Here is a 16,591-nt window from a genome sequence, read left to right as displayed (position 1 = left end):
TGAGGGATGAGAAGTCATGCCAACCTACATGCAAAGACCCAAAAACCACGAACACATTATGAGAGAACCAAATCAGGGCCTTGAAGCCCCCCTCTTCTCCAGAGGTTTTTAAATAGAAAATAGCTTCTTTTCATTGTTTTCCTATGAGAATTGTCATTTCCAGGAAGCTCCACGGGTCTGGCATGATTCCCAGCTTCACCACACCCAAACAAACAACTTCACGAAGTTCATGAGTAAACTGGTGAGTCCCTTCATGTAGATTCAGAGAAAATTTTGGAAGCAGGGCTGCTCCCAGCATCGAGATGACCTACTCAGGCCTGGCATCGGCACTGGGGGTCTTCAAAAAGCAGGAAGCTTTGCTCTCCACCTGGTAGAGAACTCTGACCCATTTCCCAGGTCCCAAACTCCCAGGGCCCCTGCCATGACGTGCTTGCCTATGCTGAATTTTGCACTGCATTGTTAAAATGAAGGATGGTAGGTTCCATTTTAGTTCGGTAAATGTGCATATATGGAAGGACATTTTCACTAAATGTCCCTGGTATTATGTGAGTTGAAATGTTCTTTGGAAGAATTCCAACTTTGCTATTTTTTCAGAATCCTGTTTCAGAGTCAATCAGTGCCCCCTCCCCCAAGAGAAAAAGAGACATAAACATTAAATACAACCACAGCACTATCCCCCCCCCAACTGCAAAAATGTGTTCCAAGACCCCCAGTAAATGCCTGAAACCACGGACAGTACTGAACCTGGTATGTACTGTTTTTTCCTATACATACATACCTCTGATAGTTTATAAATTAGGCACAGTAAGAAATTAACAATAGAATTATATACTATAATAAAAGTTATGTTAATCTGGTCTCTCAAACTACCGTACTGTACTCACCCTTATGATGTAAAGGGATAAACTCCATGAGATGAGGTGAATGACACAGGCATCGTGACATCATGTTAGGCTGCTACTGACCTGATTAGATGTCAGGAGCGGGGAGAATCTGCTTCTGGACAGTAGTTGGCCCCAGGTAACTGAAACTCCATGGCAGCAGGGGGCGGGGGGTAGTGGTAATGGGACACAACTACTACATACAGTTCTTGGCTTTATTTTTGTGAGCTTGGGGGTTGTGCTAGGCTATGGTCATTTACGCTGTCAGTGGTCACATCTGATTAAACCCAGCCTGTTGCATCAGGGTGAAGAAATGTATTTTCAAGCCATGTGGCAAATTTTTTTGGGTGTATCTGTTAAACACAGTACTGCTCTAAGAGGTCCCTGGGCTAGAAGTTGGAGCCAGAACCCATGGTTTTAAAAATCAGGAAAAGGTGCCTAAGAAGAATTTTTCATGGCAGAGGAGCTCAAGATAAAGGACCCCATTTCTCCTGTAGGGTAGGAAGAGCTCTCCCCTGAAAACTACCAATACACAGAGACAAAGAAGAGCTGGGTCTTTAGCCCTAAAAGTTTGCCCGTGTTTGAAAAAGGCCTTTTCAGTTGGGGGAGAATTGTCTCTTCTGATACTCACTGGTTTGATAAACCAGTCTCCCTGAAGAAATCGGGGTTCTGATTCTGCCCTGTCCCGACAGGGAAGCGCCCTCCATGTGTTAACTTCCCCAGCCCTGCATCCAGAAGGGTCCCCAGGTCGGTGGGACACACCAACACATGCTCCCTCCCTAGAGAGGGTGCTGTGATGCACGTGGGACCTACTGCTAACCCTAAGGCTGGCCCTAGAACTTGGCAGGGGGCACTGGAGGATGGAGTCCAGAGAAAAATCCCACTCTCTCCAGCACCTGCTTGAATATCCTGGGGATAATGGGAACCCAGAACACATATGTATATCATACACGTGTACGTCCATACGTAGCTATATAATATTCTTGTGGTTTTCTGGTGGGGAAGGGGGTAAGGACAATGGTGGTATTTCATATAGCCCCGGAAATGAGTATGAATTAAACCTAAAATTCAGTTTGAACTTATTTTGTCTTCAAAGGGTTTGACGGGGTGGGGATAAAGGAGCAAAACCTAGGAACGGGAGAATCCAGGGAAGGGAAGGGAAGGTAGGGGAAGGCTGGGAAGCTACTGGGAAATAGGCAGTCCGAAATCTGCCTTAGCTTTGGCAAAGGGAATTGAGGAGCAGGGTGGCGGGAGAGTACAGGGCCTGCCAGGATGAAATTAGGAATGACACATGGAGGTGGAAACAGATTCAGGCACCAGCCGACCCATGGAAAGAACACAGAGAAAGGTCAAGCACCAGCTTTGACTCCTAAGGCACTGCCCCCCTCTGCCCCCCTTCCCACAGGCCCCGACTACACAACAGGAATCAGCCTGAACACACTCCCAGAGATGAGCCTAGGTCTGAACAAGCCTGAGACGGGGCCTCTGGGAGCCATCTGTCACCTACATGTTAGGACTGAAGCTGCAAAGGAAGCGGTGGTTGGCATAACTGGAGAAGGGAACAGGTAGGTATGTAGACTGTACTAAATGGAAATTAAATTTAACTATCATCTAACTATATGGAGACTATGGAAAAACTGCTCTGAAAACATAAAAGATGCAGCATCTGACATATCCGTGTAATTTGTGGTTAAGAACAAAGGTTCCAGAAGACTGCCTCGACCACACTGCGTAGCTACCACTCTAGGGCTGTCTCCCTGTCCGTACAGTGTAAAGGAACAGCTGTCCCACCTCACTGGTCTGTCCTGAGAATTCAGTGAAATGATAAATGCAGAGTCCTCAACGCTACACTCACATAACAGAGGCTGGATAGGGTGCCTGGGTGGCTCGGTTGGTTAAGCATCTGCCTTCGGCTCAGGTCATGGTCCCGGGGTCCTGGGATCGAGCCCCGCATTGGGCTCCCTACTCAACGAGGAGCCTGCTTCTCCCTCTGCCTCTCTGTGTCTCATGAATAAATAAATAAAATCTTTAAAAAAAACAAAGGCTGGAGAAACAACCTCCACTGTGGTGGGACAGGAACCACATGCCACTTCTTACAAGGTAAGTGAAAGGCCTTGGTCGAGGAGGGCAATGCAGTGGCTCAAAGTTCAGCCTTGGGGATCAAGGTGATGACCCCGTTCTATCACCAGAGGAAACCCAGGGCTGTGGAGAAACCTCTCTGAGCCTCAGTTTCCTTTACTGTCCAATGAGAATAAACAGAGCACTTGCACCTCAGGCTGGTCATGGGCATGAAAAAAACCTATGATGTGCAAAATACAGGCAATTTATTCAGCATGTATGGATCAAGCACCTGCTGTATGCGGGCCTCTTTTCAAGGTGGAGGGATGCTGTGGTGAGTGACACACAGGCCCCAGAGACAGGGAGGTCTCCAAGACTCATGTCGCAAGGTCCCAGCCCCCCAGGGAGCTGATATTCTGATAGGAGAGGCAAGCAACTGAAAAACAGAGCATTTAGTACAGGAGCAAAAGCCCTGGATGGAGCACTCAGTTATCGGTCTGCACAGAAACACATTACTCACATGACCGAGTTTCCTTTCCAGAATGGACCAATGTCCAACCACCCTGGAAACCCGTGCATTCAGATGGAGCAGGCAGAGGGCACCTACCTCATCCTTGGCCAAGGTTTTCAGGTGCTCCAGGATCTGAGCCATCACCGTCTCACAGAGCTTGTTGTTTTCTGCCAGAAACTTGGAGTCTCCCCCATACAGGCTGTCGTTGGAGTCAACTGATGGAACAGACCAGAGCAGTGAGCAAAGCGTGGTCTAGCCATACAAAGGAACATTATGCAATCATAAAAAGGAATGAAATTCTGATACGTGTTGAAACGTGGATGAATCTTGAAAGCTTTATGTAAGTGAAATATGCCGGACATAAAAGGACAAATACTGCATGATTCCTCTTCCACAGGACACTGGAACAGGCAGATTTGTAGAAGGACGCAGAGTGGAGGACACCACAGGCAGGGGCAGGGGGGCGGGGGTATAGGAAGTCACTGTCTATTGGGTACAGAGTTTGTTGGAATGATTAAAAAATCTTGGGTAGGGGTGATGGCTGCTCAACACTGAATATACCTGATGAAAGCTGAATTCTGCACTTAAAAAGTTAAAGTGGTAAACTTTATTTTATCACTATGTAGGTTATGAATTTTTAAAAAATGTAAAAAAAGCCTTAGTACAAAAAGTCCTTATCTTTGACTTGGGGAAGCCATTCCAAGGTATTTATTTTTAAGAAAATAATCCAACAGGGGGCGCCTGGGTGGCTCAGCTGGTTAAGCGTCTAATTCTTAGTTTTGGCTCAGATTGTGATCTCAGGGTTGTGAGACCGAGCCCTGCATCGGGCTCCATGCTCTGCGGGGGAGTCTGCCTGAGGATTTCTCTCTCTATGCCCCTCCCCTTACATGCACGCTCTCTCTCAAATAAGTCTTTAAAAAAAAAAAATCAGAAAAATAAATGCTCTGTTACAGTATTAAATACTTGGAGAATAATAAAAGTATATGATTTATAGTTATTAATTACCACATACTACACTATATTATTGTTATAACATACTATTAATAACATAATTATAAGATACTATTAATTTTTAAAAAGTGACAAAAGTATCCATAGTAGAGCCGATATGTGTACATCTATATTTCCTAATTTATAGCTGCTTAAGAACCAATTCTTTTGGGCGCCTGGGTGGCTCAGTTGGTTAAGCGACTGCCTTCGGCTCAGGTCATGATCCTGGAGTCCCAGGATCGAGTCCCACATCGGGCTCCCTGCTCAGCAGGGAGTCTGCTTCTCCCTCTGACCCTCCTCCCTCTCGTGCTCTCTATCTCTCATTCTATCTCTCTCAAATAAATAAATAAAATCTTTAAAAAAAAAAGCCAATTCTTTTAATTAAAAAAATTAAATTTCATGATTTCCTGTCATCTTGAACCTTCCAGAGAATGGGATGGGAATAAGCACACAGTAATTAATTAATTTCAGATATGCCTTCTGTACATTTCTAGTTGCTATTTCAAGAATAACAACTCTCCTTACTGCTTTTTATTTTGAAAACTGGCAAGGCTGCCGAAAAGTCGGGAAAACAGTACACTGAATACATACCTGTGCTCTCCACGACACACACATACAGACACACAGACACATAATGGAGTTCTGTGGCTGAACCAGTCGTAAGCAGATTGCAGACACGTTGCCTAAAAATAAGAACTGCTCCCCAGCAGTCTCCTTGCTCCCCAGCCTCTCTGTGTAAAGGCGATCTCTAATCCACTTCTGAACTGCCTGTGTATGGAGCTGCGTCTCAACTGCTATCCACCAGTCAGAGGAGGACAGCTATTCTCTTAAAAGAATGTAAAAGATTGGGATTCTGGTAAAGGAATGTGATTCAGCCATTCACCACCACCTGAGTTTGCAGGGCGGCAGGAAGGAATTTCTCAAGTCTACTGCTGAGGACCAGAATAGTTCCTGGCATAAATTCTCAGGCTTACTCCGGGTTGGAATCTACTCTCTTTCTGATGAGCTCAGCACTGGAAAAGAGAGAAGGTCTAAGACCGCCCATGGCCGACACACCCCAGGGTTCCTCCCCAGAGGGGCCAGGGGTGTGTTCAGAGCAGGCTGCTCACTTGCGTGTGCGCGCGCGCGCGCACACACACACACACACACACACACACACTCTCTCTCTCTCTCTCTCTCTCTCTCTCTCTCTCTCTCTCTCTCTGCCCCTCCTGGATGAGGGCCTGCTCTGCACCAGGTTCCAGGCTAGGAGCTGGGGACCCAGTGGGGGGCAAGGCTGATTCAGTCCCTGCCTCACAGATGCTCACAGACCAGCAAAGAGGCAATCACAACAGCATGTACTGATTGTTAGAAGCGGGCAGTGCAAAGGGTTATGAGCTCCTAAAATCTAGGCCTGGGATGGAACTCTGGAATTAGCAAGATCAGGCTAAGCTCTACAGGTTAAATTCACTAGATGAAGTGCTAAAGGGGGAACGGGGGCGGGATGAGTTTTCCATGCTAACACTTGGTGGTGACAGAGGGAGGAAAGGAGAAACTTGAGAATTAGAAGGAAGTTGGTCAGACCAGTGTGTGCAGTGGCCCTGCGAATCCAGGCGCAGCTCGTATGAGGGAGATAAATGACATCCCTGGCAAGCGGACACTAAGAATAGCCCACAGTCCCTGCATCTGTCTGGCCCGAGGATCATGACCCTCAACACCTCAAGGGCCTGGCAGGTGGCGTGGAGCAGCCAAGGGGCTACAATGGCTCCATGGAGGCATCCTGGGTTTGTGGTCTTCCAGCCAGATCGACGCTATCTGCATATGAAGTAAACATTCAGTACTCCGCCATCCTCCCCTTCCATGTGGAACACGCCCACTCTCTCACAGGCTTGGGTGAAAGCGCTGGGGTTCTTGCTCCAGGTGATTTCACAATACCATCTTATTAACAGAAAAAGAAAGCAGCAAAGGCATCCTTTGGAAATGCAAAAAAGTTGTGACCCTAGTTCTTCAGAAGTTCTAACCTGTGTCAACACTACAAGGCTGCCTAGAATAAGGGATGGGAAAGCAAAGCCTCCTTTGGGCCCCCTGGGCCTCTCTCCTACCAAGACGATTGTCAGGTCACAATTACGCATCCAGAGTAAACACAGCTGGGCCAAGAAAAAAGGGAAAAAAACCCACCCATCCTTCCGCTTTCTCCTCTAAAAGCTATAAGTCTAAAAGGCTCCTGCCTATCAAACCTAGCCACGCTCCCTTTGCTAGCTAGCACTCCAGCCCCCCAGTCTGCCGTGGCTGTGGTAAGCTTAGAGGGTTAAACGAATCTGCTCCAGAAGAGGGAGGAGAGGGCTTGCCCCTCTCACAGGGCCTGAGGTTTGCAGACCCACTTCCACGTCAGTGCCTGGTCCTCAGAAGTCTCTAGAGTTGCAAGCCCTCAGTGTGCACTTGGCAAAAAAGAGGAAATAAAAATGCCAACAAATAAAGGAAAAGGTGCTCAATCTCATTAGTCATCAGAGAAATGCAGATTACACTCATCAGAAGAGCCAAAATGAAAAAGACTGACCGCAGGGAAGGAACAAAGGGAACCCTCATTCATGCCTGGTGGGGTTGTCAATGGGTACAACTGTTTTGGAAGACCGTGAGACAGTGTCTACCAAAGCTGAACATAAGCAAGTTCCATGAGCCAGCGACTCCACCTGTAGGCACAGAGCCAACAGAAATGTACACCAAGAACATGTCCAAGAATGTTCACGGCCAGAACCAGAACCACTGGAAACATGCACATGTGCATGTTTCATCCGTCAGGGAATGAATTCTGGTACGGCCACGCCATGGAATATGACACGGCAGTGCAAAAGGAGGAATTCGGCTACGCACAACACAGACAGAGCTCACACACGGAATACTGAGTAAAAGAAGCTAGACACCAAAGTATGCATGCTAAATGACTTCATTCACATAAAAGTGAGAACTGTATAAACTAACGTGCGATGCTACAAGTCGAGAGAGTGGTGAACCATGCAGAGGAAGTGGTGGTGCTAACTGGAAGGGGGGCACGACCTGGGGGGAGGGTTACCTGGGTGTGCTCACTGTGTGATGAGTCACTGAGCTTTACAGCGGATAGTATGTACGTAGCGTGTTACACTTTAATTTAAACACTGTTCTTTTGTAATTGAGGAGGGAGCATGATACACGCCCCACAGTTCTGGGGCGTAAATTCCACTTCTGTTACTAACTGGCTATCGGACCTTGAGTAAACCTCAGGGTCTGAGTGTCCCCTTACTGGAATGGAAAGTGGGGGCACCCACGCTTGTCTTACACTCTGCAGTGCTATAAGGAGTACAGGAGGAAGATCCGCGGAGTCTGGTGTGCTACCTGGCATGCAGTAGGAGCTCAAGTCGTGGGAGCTGTCATCCTTGACATCAACCAGCCTCCCTAAGTTACATCTTAACGATTAGCCCCCAAATCCCAGCTAGAGGAAGCCTCTGAGAGTCATAGGGGAAGGCCCTCCTGCGAATTTGCTTCCTGAAATTTCCAAGTGTATAGAGACAGTTGCTTAAACCCTCAAGTATGTCATTACTGGCCAAAGCACTTTTAACAATAGGGCCATGTTCTGGGAAACCAGTCACTGGAACTGAGGGTTTGATAAGCGAGTAGATGCTTGGGCTCTGCAGGCAAAGGTCTGGAGTTGGGACTGTCCTGTGTGTCCAGGATATGAGAAGTCTGCTTTCAAATTTCTAGCAGCAAATTCAGAATGGCTGGTAGCACATAGGGGAACAAGGCCACCTCCTTCCTTCTGAGCATCTTAACCAGGGGTTCACAGAATCTCAGCACCACTTGAAGAACTGGGTGAAGTCCCACCTGAGACTGGGGTTAGGGGCAGACCCTGAATGAAGCTCAGGCATGTATGTATGTAACCACCTTTCTAGGTTACTCGTAGTGCACCAGACAGAGCACAGATCCAAAAGAGTGCTTCTCTAAACTTGTCTGACTGTTGAAATGATTTTGGATGTTTGTTCTAGACAAAATTCTCAGGCCTCTTCTTGGGGATCCTAATTAAGAAGGGGTGGGATGGGGCTCAGGAATCTGCTCAGGGAATTCTTATTTGGGCACATTTAGCAAGGCCCTGGAGTAGAAGTTCCTGGTGGGTAAAAAACCCAGATTAATCAAAGAAAACAAAAAAAAATTTCACTGGACTTTTATGAACTTCAAGCTCGGAGTAGTATGGGAGGAGGGCACCCCGCTACCTTTGTCTATGTGGTAGAGGTAGGTCTCCTGGCTCATGGCGGAGAGCAGGTGCAGGACGCAGGTGTAGATGCGGATTTTATCGTCACTGCTGTCCTCCCAGGTGTAGTCCTGGATCACGTTGAGAAGCTCTCGAACAAGAAACAGGACCCCATGTTCGGGATGATCCTAGTGGAAAGTCAAAACAGGAGAATTAATCCTAGATACGAGGCAGGAAGCGGGGGGAAAAGCCCCCAAAACCATGAAGACAGAAGCCCAGGTCCCTCCCGTTCGCAGCTGTGGAGGACTTACAGTGGCCGGCCACTTCCCGGAGGCAAGCCCACTCATGAGCCTGGTTCAGGAATACCGAGAAAACAGAGACTGTTGTTAACCCCACTGATGAGCATGCTCCACTCTTGGGAGACAAGCCCTGAGAGCCTCCTTGGATCCAAGGAATCGAGAAGGCCAAGTTACCTGTCAGCTTAATGGCCTGTTTCCAAAATTACAGTCTTGTTCTGCCATGTGTGTAGCAGTAAAAAGCCCTGTTCCTTCGACTACAAAAGCAAGACTGCGGGTCTTGCAGCAGATGCAACAGTGAAAGCCACCTACTTTGGGTAACCCCACCCCCCCAAATGATCACTGTCACTACCAAAGGCACCAGCTTTAAACATAGCATTGCTCTTCAGGGCGTTCAGTGACATTAACAGCTAAATTGAGGACACTCTCTTGGGAAAGGAAAAACCCAAGAGACACTCAGAGTTTAGAATGGTGTTTCTCAGATGCTGAAATGAACCAAAAGAGGGTTCCAGACGGTAAAAAGCTGGCAGCTGGCTTCCCTTCTGACAGGCTACCTGGGATTCTGGGGCTCTCCTCCTGAACACACCCCCCCCCCCCAGACCTCTACCGCCAGGGGTGAGTGCCCGGGCCCTGCCACCATCGCCTTGCTGACCTGGTGGCCACACCTTTATGGCTCCTGGGACCAGCTGGACCCCCCACAGTCCTGCCAGGCCACCGTGGCCTTGGTAGAAGAACAAGGCCATTGCCAAACCACGGGCCAGTAAGCATGAGGGGATAAATACCCCAAACTTGTTCCACTCCTGCTTCCAGTCTGCGGTCGGTCCCGGCCCCTGGCTGAAACGAGTTGGAGAGAAGGAAGCACGCCCGGGTGACGCAGTCCCCGGGGGCCAGTCTCCCACACCGATCTCCATGGAAGGGCAAACAAAGGAGGCTACAGCCGGCAGCTTGTGTGCCAAGGAGGTCTGGCCTCCCGGCCCTACTGTTCCCTCGGACTGAAATCTTCATCTGCAAGACCTGGCCGGGCCCGCTCCTCGATGGTCTCTAGATCCCATCTTTCGTGCGGGCTCCTCATTGAGGCCTTCCCTGGTCATCCTTCCAGAGCCTTCCACACCCCCTCCCCCAGTCTCCATCACAAATCGTCCTTATTTTTTCAGAGCAGTTCTGAAGTGACTTATTTATTCCTTCTGGGAATATCTCTGACGGCATCTCTTGGTTTACGTTTCTCTCTCTTTCATCCTAGCCTCTGAGCCCCGGGAGGGCAGGTACTTCAGCTGTCGTAGTTGCCGATTCACAGCCAGGGCTGCCCAGGGAACACGATGTGATCGGTGCCCCGTCCCTGGCTCTGGGGCAGTGCCGGGCACATGGCAAGCACTCAGTAAATAGTGCCGAACGTATCACAGCCGGAGTGCCTTCTCCGTGCCAGGCGCTAAGGTGGCTACAAAGACAAACAACAGTCGCTAACGTTCATGGTCACCACGGTAGCTTTTCTACGTTCCAGAAGGATACTGTTATGACCAGCCCCTAATTTCACAGATGGCAGATGAGCCCCGGAGACGTCAACGGGCCCCGTGTCACATGGCTGGTCCACGGAAGGACCAGGGCTCGAGCACAGACTCCTGCTAACATTTACGCTGCCGCTCTCTGACCTGATGGAGCCGGCTAACGGGGGCGGAAGCCACACACATACGCCAGCCACTGTGAACACCTGCGCGGAGGACGACAAAGGCTGGGACCAGGACGGCTGGGACCTGACCAGTAGTACACTTTCGACCAGGAGAAGGCGGGTGGAGGGGTGCGAGAGGTTTGGTACAGCTGTTAACATCTACAGGAGTTGTGCCTGGGTATCAGCAAGAGAGAGGACGCACGATGCACTCGAGGCTGAGCGCCTCAGACTGGAGTGATCAAAATCGCCCTCGCTGTGGTCTGCCTTCCATTTAGAGTCGCTCTCAGCTGGCAACTCACTGCTGCCGCGCTCTGTGAACAGCTGTTTCTGACTGGGCTATTTTGTTCTGCTATGTGGATGTTCAAAAATATTTTTTATTTAAGGATCTGCCTTGGGAAGAAACAACAATCTGAATGTTCCAGTCACAATTTCAACCCCGCCATCGTAACTGCAGTGGGAGCCCATTCAGCACACCTCCACCGAGGGGGAAGGAAGGGGTCATGGAGACAGAAAGGTCTGCAGTAAGCCATTTCCGGGAGCTTTTTGCTCATAACTGAAGAGATGAGACTATTTCCAACCTTCTGCACCAGGAAAAAGTTTTCCATAGGATATCCATGCTTCAGTGGTTGTAACATTTTCTTTTTAATTGTACTTTAATACTTCAGTGCCAGCAACCGAAACAAGGCGAGCAAACACAGATTTTAAAAAAGGGGAAGAAGAGAAAGGGGTGCCTGGGTGGCTCAGTTAAGTGGCCCGCCCTTGGTTTCAGCTCAGGTCATGATCTCAGGGTCCTGGGATGGAGCCCTGTGTCCTGCTCCGCACTCAGCGGGAAATCTGTTTCAGGATTCTCTCTTCCTCTGCCCCTCCCCCACTCCCTAAAATAAATAAATAAATCTTTAAAAACAAAATTAGAAGAACAAAAAGGTCCTGGATTCAGCTGGCAATACAAGCAGAGCAAGGTGCCCCCCCGCCCCTCCCCACATCCCTGCTGAGGCTGCCTCCCTGACAGAGCAAACCAGTGCTTATGAGGCAGCTCCCAATCAACTCTCTCTCTCTCTCTCTCAGATGGACAGACAGGTGACCTGGCTTCCACTATTCGCAATATCCCTTTGGGTCCCTGGTTCTGGTCTGCAGGAATCCCTGTATTAAATGCCATTCCTTGGCAGAAGAAGGAATACCCCAGAAATGACTGATTTCCCAGGATCGTGAAGATCAGAGGCGGCAAAGATGCACTGAGCACAGACATCCTGGGTTTTACTCTGGTCTTGGCTGCTTACGAGCTGGTGACCCTGGGTAAGTCACTTCACCTCTCTGTGCCAATGAAGAGAGTAACAGGCCTGTTTGTGGAGTATTTGTGAACTTCTGGCTGGCTCACTGGAAGGGGTGTGTAAGTGTTGGTGATAAATAATAAAGTCCTTCAGAAAAGGAGCCAGAACATGGGGCAGGATGGGGCATGGCGCTGGGAGGAGCAGGGCAGGAAAGAGGGGGAAATGAAGTGGGAGGGCGGGGGACAGAGCAGCATGGGGATGCGAGGCTGTCAGGAACCAGCTCACTGTCTGGGGGACTACGTGGCTCTGCAGGAGCCCACGCCTGCCTGACTGGCTCACGCCCCCGGTGTCCCTCAGCACCACCACAGACGAGTCACTGAGGCTCTCTTCTGGTCCCTCCAATGCAGGGTGTGCCTTCCCACCTGAGGGCCTTTACCCATGCTGCCCCCTCTGCCCAGAATGCCCTCTCCTGTCCCCCCGAGGCCCTTCATTACTAGTCATCCTGTGGATCTCAGCTCTAGCAGCACGTTCTTGGGAAACTTCCCTGACCCACTTCCTTTCAAATCTGGGTTCTCAGAAGTCCCTGTATTTTTTTGTGGGACTTTATACAACTGTAGTTTTAAGTATGTATTTATTTGTTTAGTGTCTGTCTTCCTGAGTGGAGGACGCACTTCTCTGGTTCACTCCTGAATTCCCAGATCAGCAAGTATTTACAGAATAGATGGGATGAATGAAGCTCAGCACTCAGACCCCATGTCATGCTCAGGGCTGGACCTCTTCACAAGGATAAGGAGTAGAAAAAGACGTTTCCCTGCTGTGTCCTAGGTGATCAGGGCCAGAAAACTGATGGTAGTAACATTTCCATTGCCTATAAAAGTCAACTGAATCAAAATTAGGCCTCTGAAGTGTTAACAATGAACCTATTCAGTGAAGACTACATGTCCTACCAAAATGTTAGGAGAAATGCATTAGCTCAGTTATATAGAGAAATCTCTCTGCAGCCCACCAAGAGGCTGACCGCGGTGAACACCAAAGCAGAATGCTTCCAAATGCTCCCACACCGGTACAGTTTGTCAGAGAGAGGGCTGGCCTGGGGGAATGTTTATTTCTGCATTTCTAAATATGAATAAAGTGGGCCAGGTAGTTTATTTAGTCTAAAATCACTTCAAGTTTTTTCTCAACAAATAAAATGAATCAAGGCCTTTTAAAAGCCTTGTACACAGTTGGCAGGGATGTAGCCTGATGCAGCCACTCTGGAAAACAGTATGGGGGTTCCTCAGTTAAAAATAGAGCTACCCTAAGATCCAGCAATGCCACCTCTGGGTATTTATCCAGAGAGTTGAAATCAGGATCTCTAAGAGATATTAGTACTCCCATGCTTAGTGCGGCGCTATTTGTAGTAGCCAAGATATGGAAAGAACCTAAATGCCCATTGATGGATGAAGAAAACCTGATCTACAACAGATTAATATTCAGCCTTAAAAAAGAAGGAAAGGTTGTCAAATACGAAAACATGGATGAACCTTGGAGGCCCTTAAGCTAAGTGAAATAAGTCCATCACAGAAAGACAAATACTGCACGATTCTGCTTATATAAGGCCATCTGAAAGAGTTACGTTCACAGAATCAAAGGGTGGGATGGTGGCTGCCAGGGGCTGGAGGGGAGGAGGAAACGGGGAGCTACTCATCAGTGGGCTTCAAGGTTCAATTGGCAAGACGAATAAGCTCTAGAGATCTCTGTCCAATACTGTGCCTGTAGTCAATCCTACCATATCATACACTTAAATATGGGTTGAGAGTAGATCTCGTTTTAAGTGTCCTTACAACAATAACATTAAATGAAAAAAATTAAACAGTAAAAGCTGTGACATGAAAGGATATGATGTGAACCAGGATATAAGCGGGAGAGGACAGTCGTCTCCACGCTAAACCTCCTCACAACAGACGCACCTCAGGTGCAGCCCATCCTCTGGCCCGGGAGCCCACTCAGCGCTTAGCCTCGGCTCTTCAGGCTGAACATCTGGGCCCTCAAAGCCCGCCCGTGGTAGCTGCATCCCATGGGAGGGATAGACGGTTGCTAAGGCTCAAGCTCGAGCAGATAAGTGCACTGTAAACGTTTCAGGCTCAGATGCTGCAGCCAGGCTCCGGAGCGGCAAAGACCTGGGTTCAAATCCTGACTTGGCTGCTCACTAGCCGTGCGGCCTCAGGCAAGCCGCACAGGCTCCCCAGCTCCGGGGTGCCCTAAGTGGACAAGGCACAGTGACTCCTCCCTTGCAGGGCTTGGGGGGAGGAATCCTAGACACTGAATGATGCGGAAGGACTTCCCGGCACAAGGCAATGGATGAGCAGTCGCACTGGGGCTATTCTTCATCTCATTATCTTTACTAAACCCCAGCAAAAGCATGCACACTGATATCGGGAACGAAAAAATCTGCTGAGACCAGGGGGACATTCCCATGAACGCCTAAGGGGCCAACAGGCAACAGAAATGGGTTCAGTGGGTCCAGAGGTGCCCACTGGAACTGCAGAGAGGGCACCGCCCCCCAAAATGGGGCAGCTGCTCCCAAGCTGTGGCCAACTGGCCAGGTCGGAGAATGTGGGCCCCACATGGCGGGATCGGATTTTTCAAGAGGAGCTGAAAATCGGGTTTTTCTGTGATCCAACAATTTTTAAATGTGGGTAATTCATTCCAAATGTTTTCCATCATTATGTGGCCAAAAGAGCCTGTTTACGGGCTGGATTCCACCCACTGGTCATCCATGCGCAGCCCCAGGGACAGAGCTTCTGGGTCCCGAAGCACTTTCAGATCTGTTGTTTCATCCAGCCTTACAGCAGCCCTGCCAGGTGGGCATTCTGGTGACATTTTAGAAAGGTGACAATTGAGGCTCCGAAGAGTTAGAAAACTTTCCCAAAGCCACAATGCTGCTGAGTCACTGGGTCAGACGGCACTCAAGTTTCTGACTCCAAGCACAAGGCTTTTGTCAAGGCTCCAATGATTTTTGACGTGAAGAAAACCCCATGTGCAGAAGGAAAATGCATCCCAATTCACCAGTAAACAATGACATTCATCAGCTGGCTCCTTAGAAACTCTGATTCTTTTTGGTCCCCTCACTTGACAACTGGGCTATCCAAAAAAGAGAAACCGATGATACAAAGGACTAAGAAAGTGATCTGAAAACACTGAAGCCAAGCATTGAGCTCTTGGCCACACCATCCTCTCTCTGGAGAACTTGGGATCTCAACTGCGATACTTGGAAACCGAGTCATTTTTTGTCTCCTCAGCTCCTCCACGAGACCATTCGAATGCCAGACAATTCAGCCACACAAAATGCACACTTCAGTGATAGTATGTCACAGAGATGTGCAACTATCACCACAATTTTAGAACATTTGTGTCACCCCAGAAAGGAACCTTGTACCCATGAGAGCAGAGTTACTTCCTGTCAAAGTGTGGTCCTAGGACTGTCCACCCCTGACTTACTCAAGAGGCTTTCAAAAATGCTGACTCAGGGCCCAATCCCAAACTCTTCAGTAAGCCTCTCTGGAAGAGGGGTCCCAAGAATCTGTATTTTAACAAGGATTCCTGATTCCTACAGACATTGGGCTCTACCAGGAGCCAGTCTTGTTTTGTGCCTGGCCCTGTCACAGCCTGGTGAAGGCTACGGGCTCCTCAGAACACAATTTTTAATGCAGAAAATAAAATACATAAGACTACAAAGGAAACCAATTATGCTAAAATATACTTGTCAACATATTTTTTCAATGTATTTGTCATATCGTGTTCTATTACTTCTTGGTGAATACATTTAATTAGCCATCCTCTGAAATATGTCACACCTGAAATGTGTTAAGAACATACGGCTGATTTCGTTGGTGACAAAGTCCCAGCTATGTCACTACTATGTGGCCCGTTGCCTATAACTCACAGTGAAGCAAAGGGCTAAGTTTATTCACTGAGATTTGTAAAAATTAAGATCTTTTTTTTTATCATCTAAATTCATGGTTGCCCCCGCCAGACCTTCAGGGAGTAGGCAGACCCCGAGTTAAGAACCCCTGCTAGATACTGAGGGTCCTGGCGCTGGGTCTGGAGAGGGGCCTTGATTCCTGCCAGCTCAAGCCTGACTGCTCGTATGTCCCACGAGAAACCCCAGCACGCTTCCAACAATGTCTCCTTTGACCTCAGCCACCTTGTTTTGGTTTCTAGTAGTTGCCACTGAAAGAACATCACCAACACCTTTTACAGGGCTGAGTATGTGCCAACTGTTCTAATCGCGTATGTATATTCACTCCCTTAACCCTCCCAACAATCCAGAGATAGAGACACTATTATTATTTCCATTTTATAGATGAGAAGACTGCAGCCCAGTCATGGGACATGACTGCCCGAGCCTGCAGAGCTGGAAGGAGGGGGAGCCGAGGTTCCACCCTAGGCATCTCGGTACCAAGACCTGAGCCCTTACCCGGTAAGTGGCACCCCCTTGATCGTATGAGAACCTCAACTAAGACACCCAGGACACATAATGAATGTAAAATACACTGAGTAATTTAGGGGCACCTGGCTGGCTTGGTCAACAGAGCATGTGGGATCTCGGGATCATGAGTTTGAGCCCTGCGTTGGGGGAAGAGATTACATAATAAATAATAGTTTAAAAAAAAGAAAAGAAAAGAAGATAAATTGAGTAATTTAAACATCTGACTAGAAAACCAACACAAAGATACAGATAGGA

The 16,591-nt window shown here is 48.5% G+C and overlaps 1 protein-coding gene and 1 long non-coding RNA gene across 3 annotated transcripts in view; one reads left to right on the top strand and one right to left on the bottom strand.

The window, feature by feature from the left end:
* Positions 1–16,591, bottom strand: part of VPS35L (VPS35 endosomal protein sorting factor like) — a 115,023-nt gene that overhangs the window by 3,338 nt on the left and 95,094 nt on the right. For both annotated transcript variants that reach the window (XM_028091667.2, XM_028091668.1), the window contains 2 exons: positions 8,661–8,826; positions 3,547–3,665 (listed from right to left, as the gene is read on the bottom strand). In XM_028091667.2, coding sequence (XP_027947468.1) covers positions 3,547–3,665; positions 8,661–8,826 — 285 coding nt within the window. The remainder of the gene's footprint in view (positions 1–3,546; positions 3,666–8,660; positions 8,827–16,591) is intronic.
* Positions 2,246–16,321, top strand: LOC114199670 (uncharacterized). Its single transcript, XR_003607336.2, has 3 exons — positions 2,246–2,446; positions 11,663–11,890; positions 16,211–16,321. It is a non-coding gene; the product is annotated as an uncharacterized LOC114199670 (long non-coding RNA).

Source organism: Eumetopias jubatus, unplaced genomic scaffold (genome assembly GCF_037043125.1).
Source record: "Eumetopias jubatus isolate StellerSeaLion01/CBP00866 unplaced genomic scaffold, mEumJub1_p1.0 scaffold_12, whole genome shotgun sequence".
NCBI lineage: Eukaryota > Metazoa > Chordata > Mammalia > Carnivora > Otariidae > Eumetopias > Eumetopias jubatus.
This window is presented reverse-complemented; position numbering and strand designations above follow the sequence as displayed.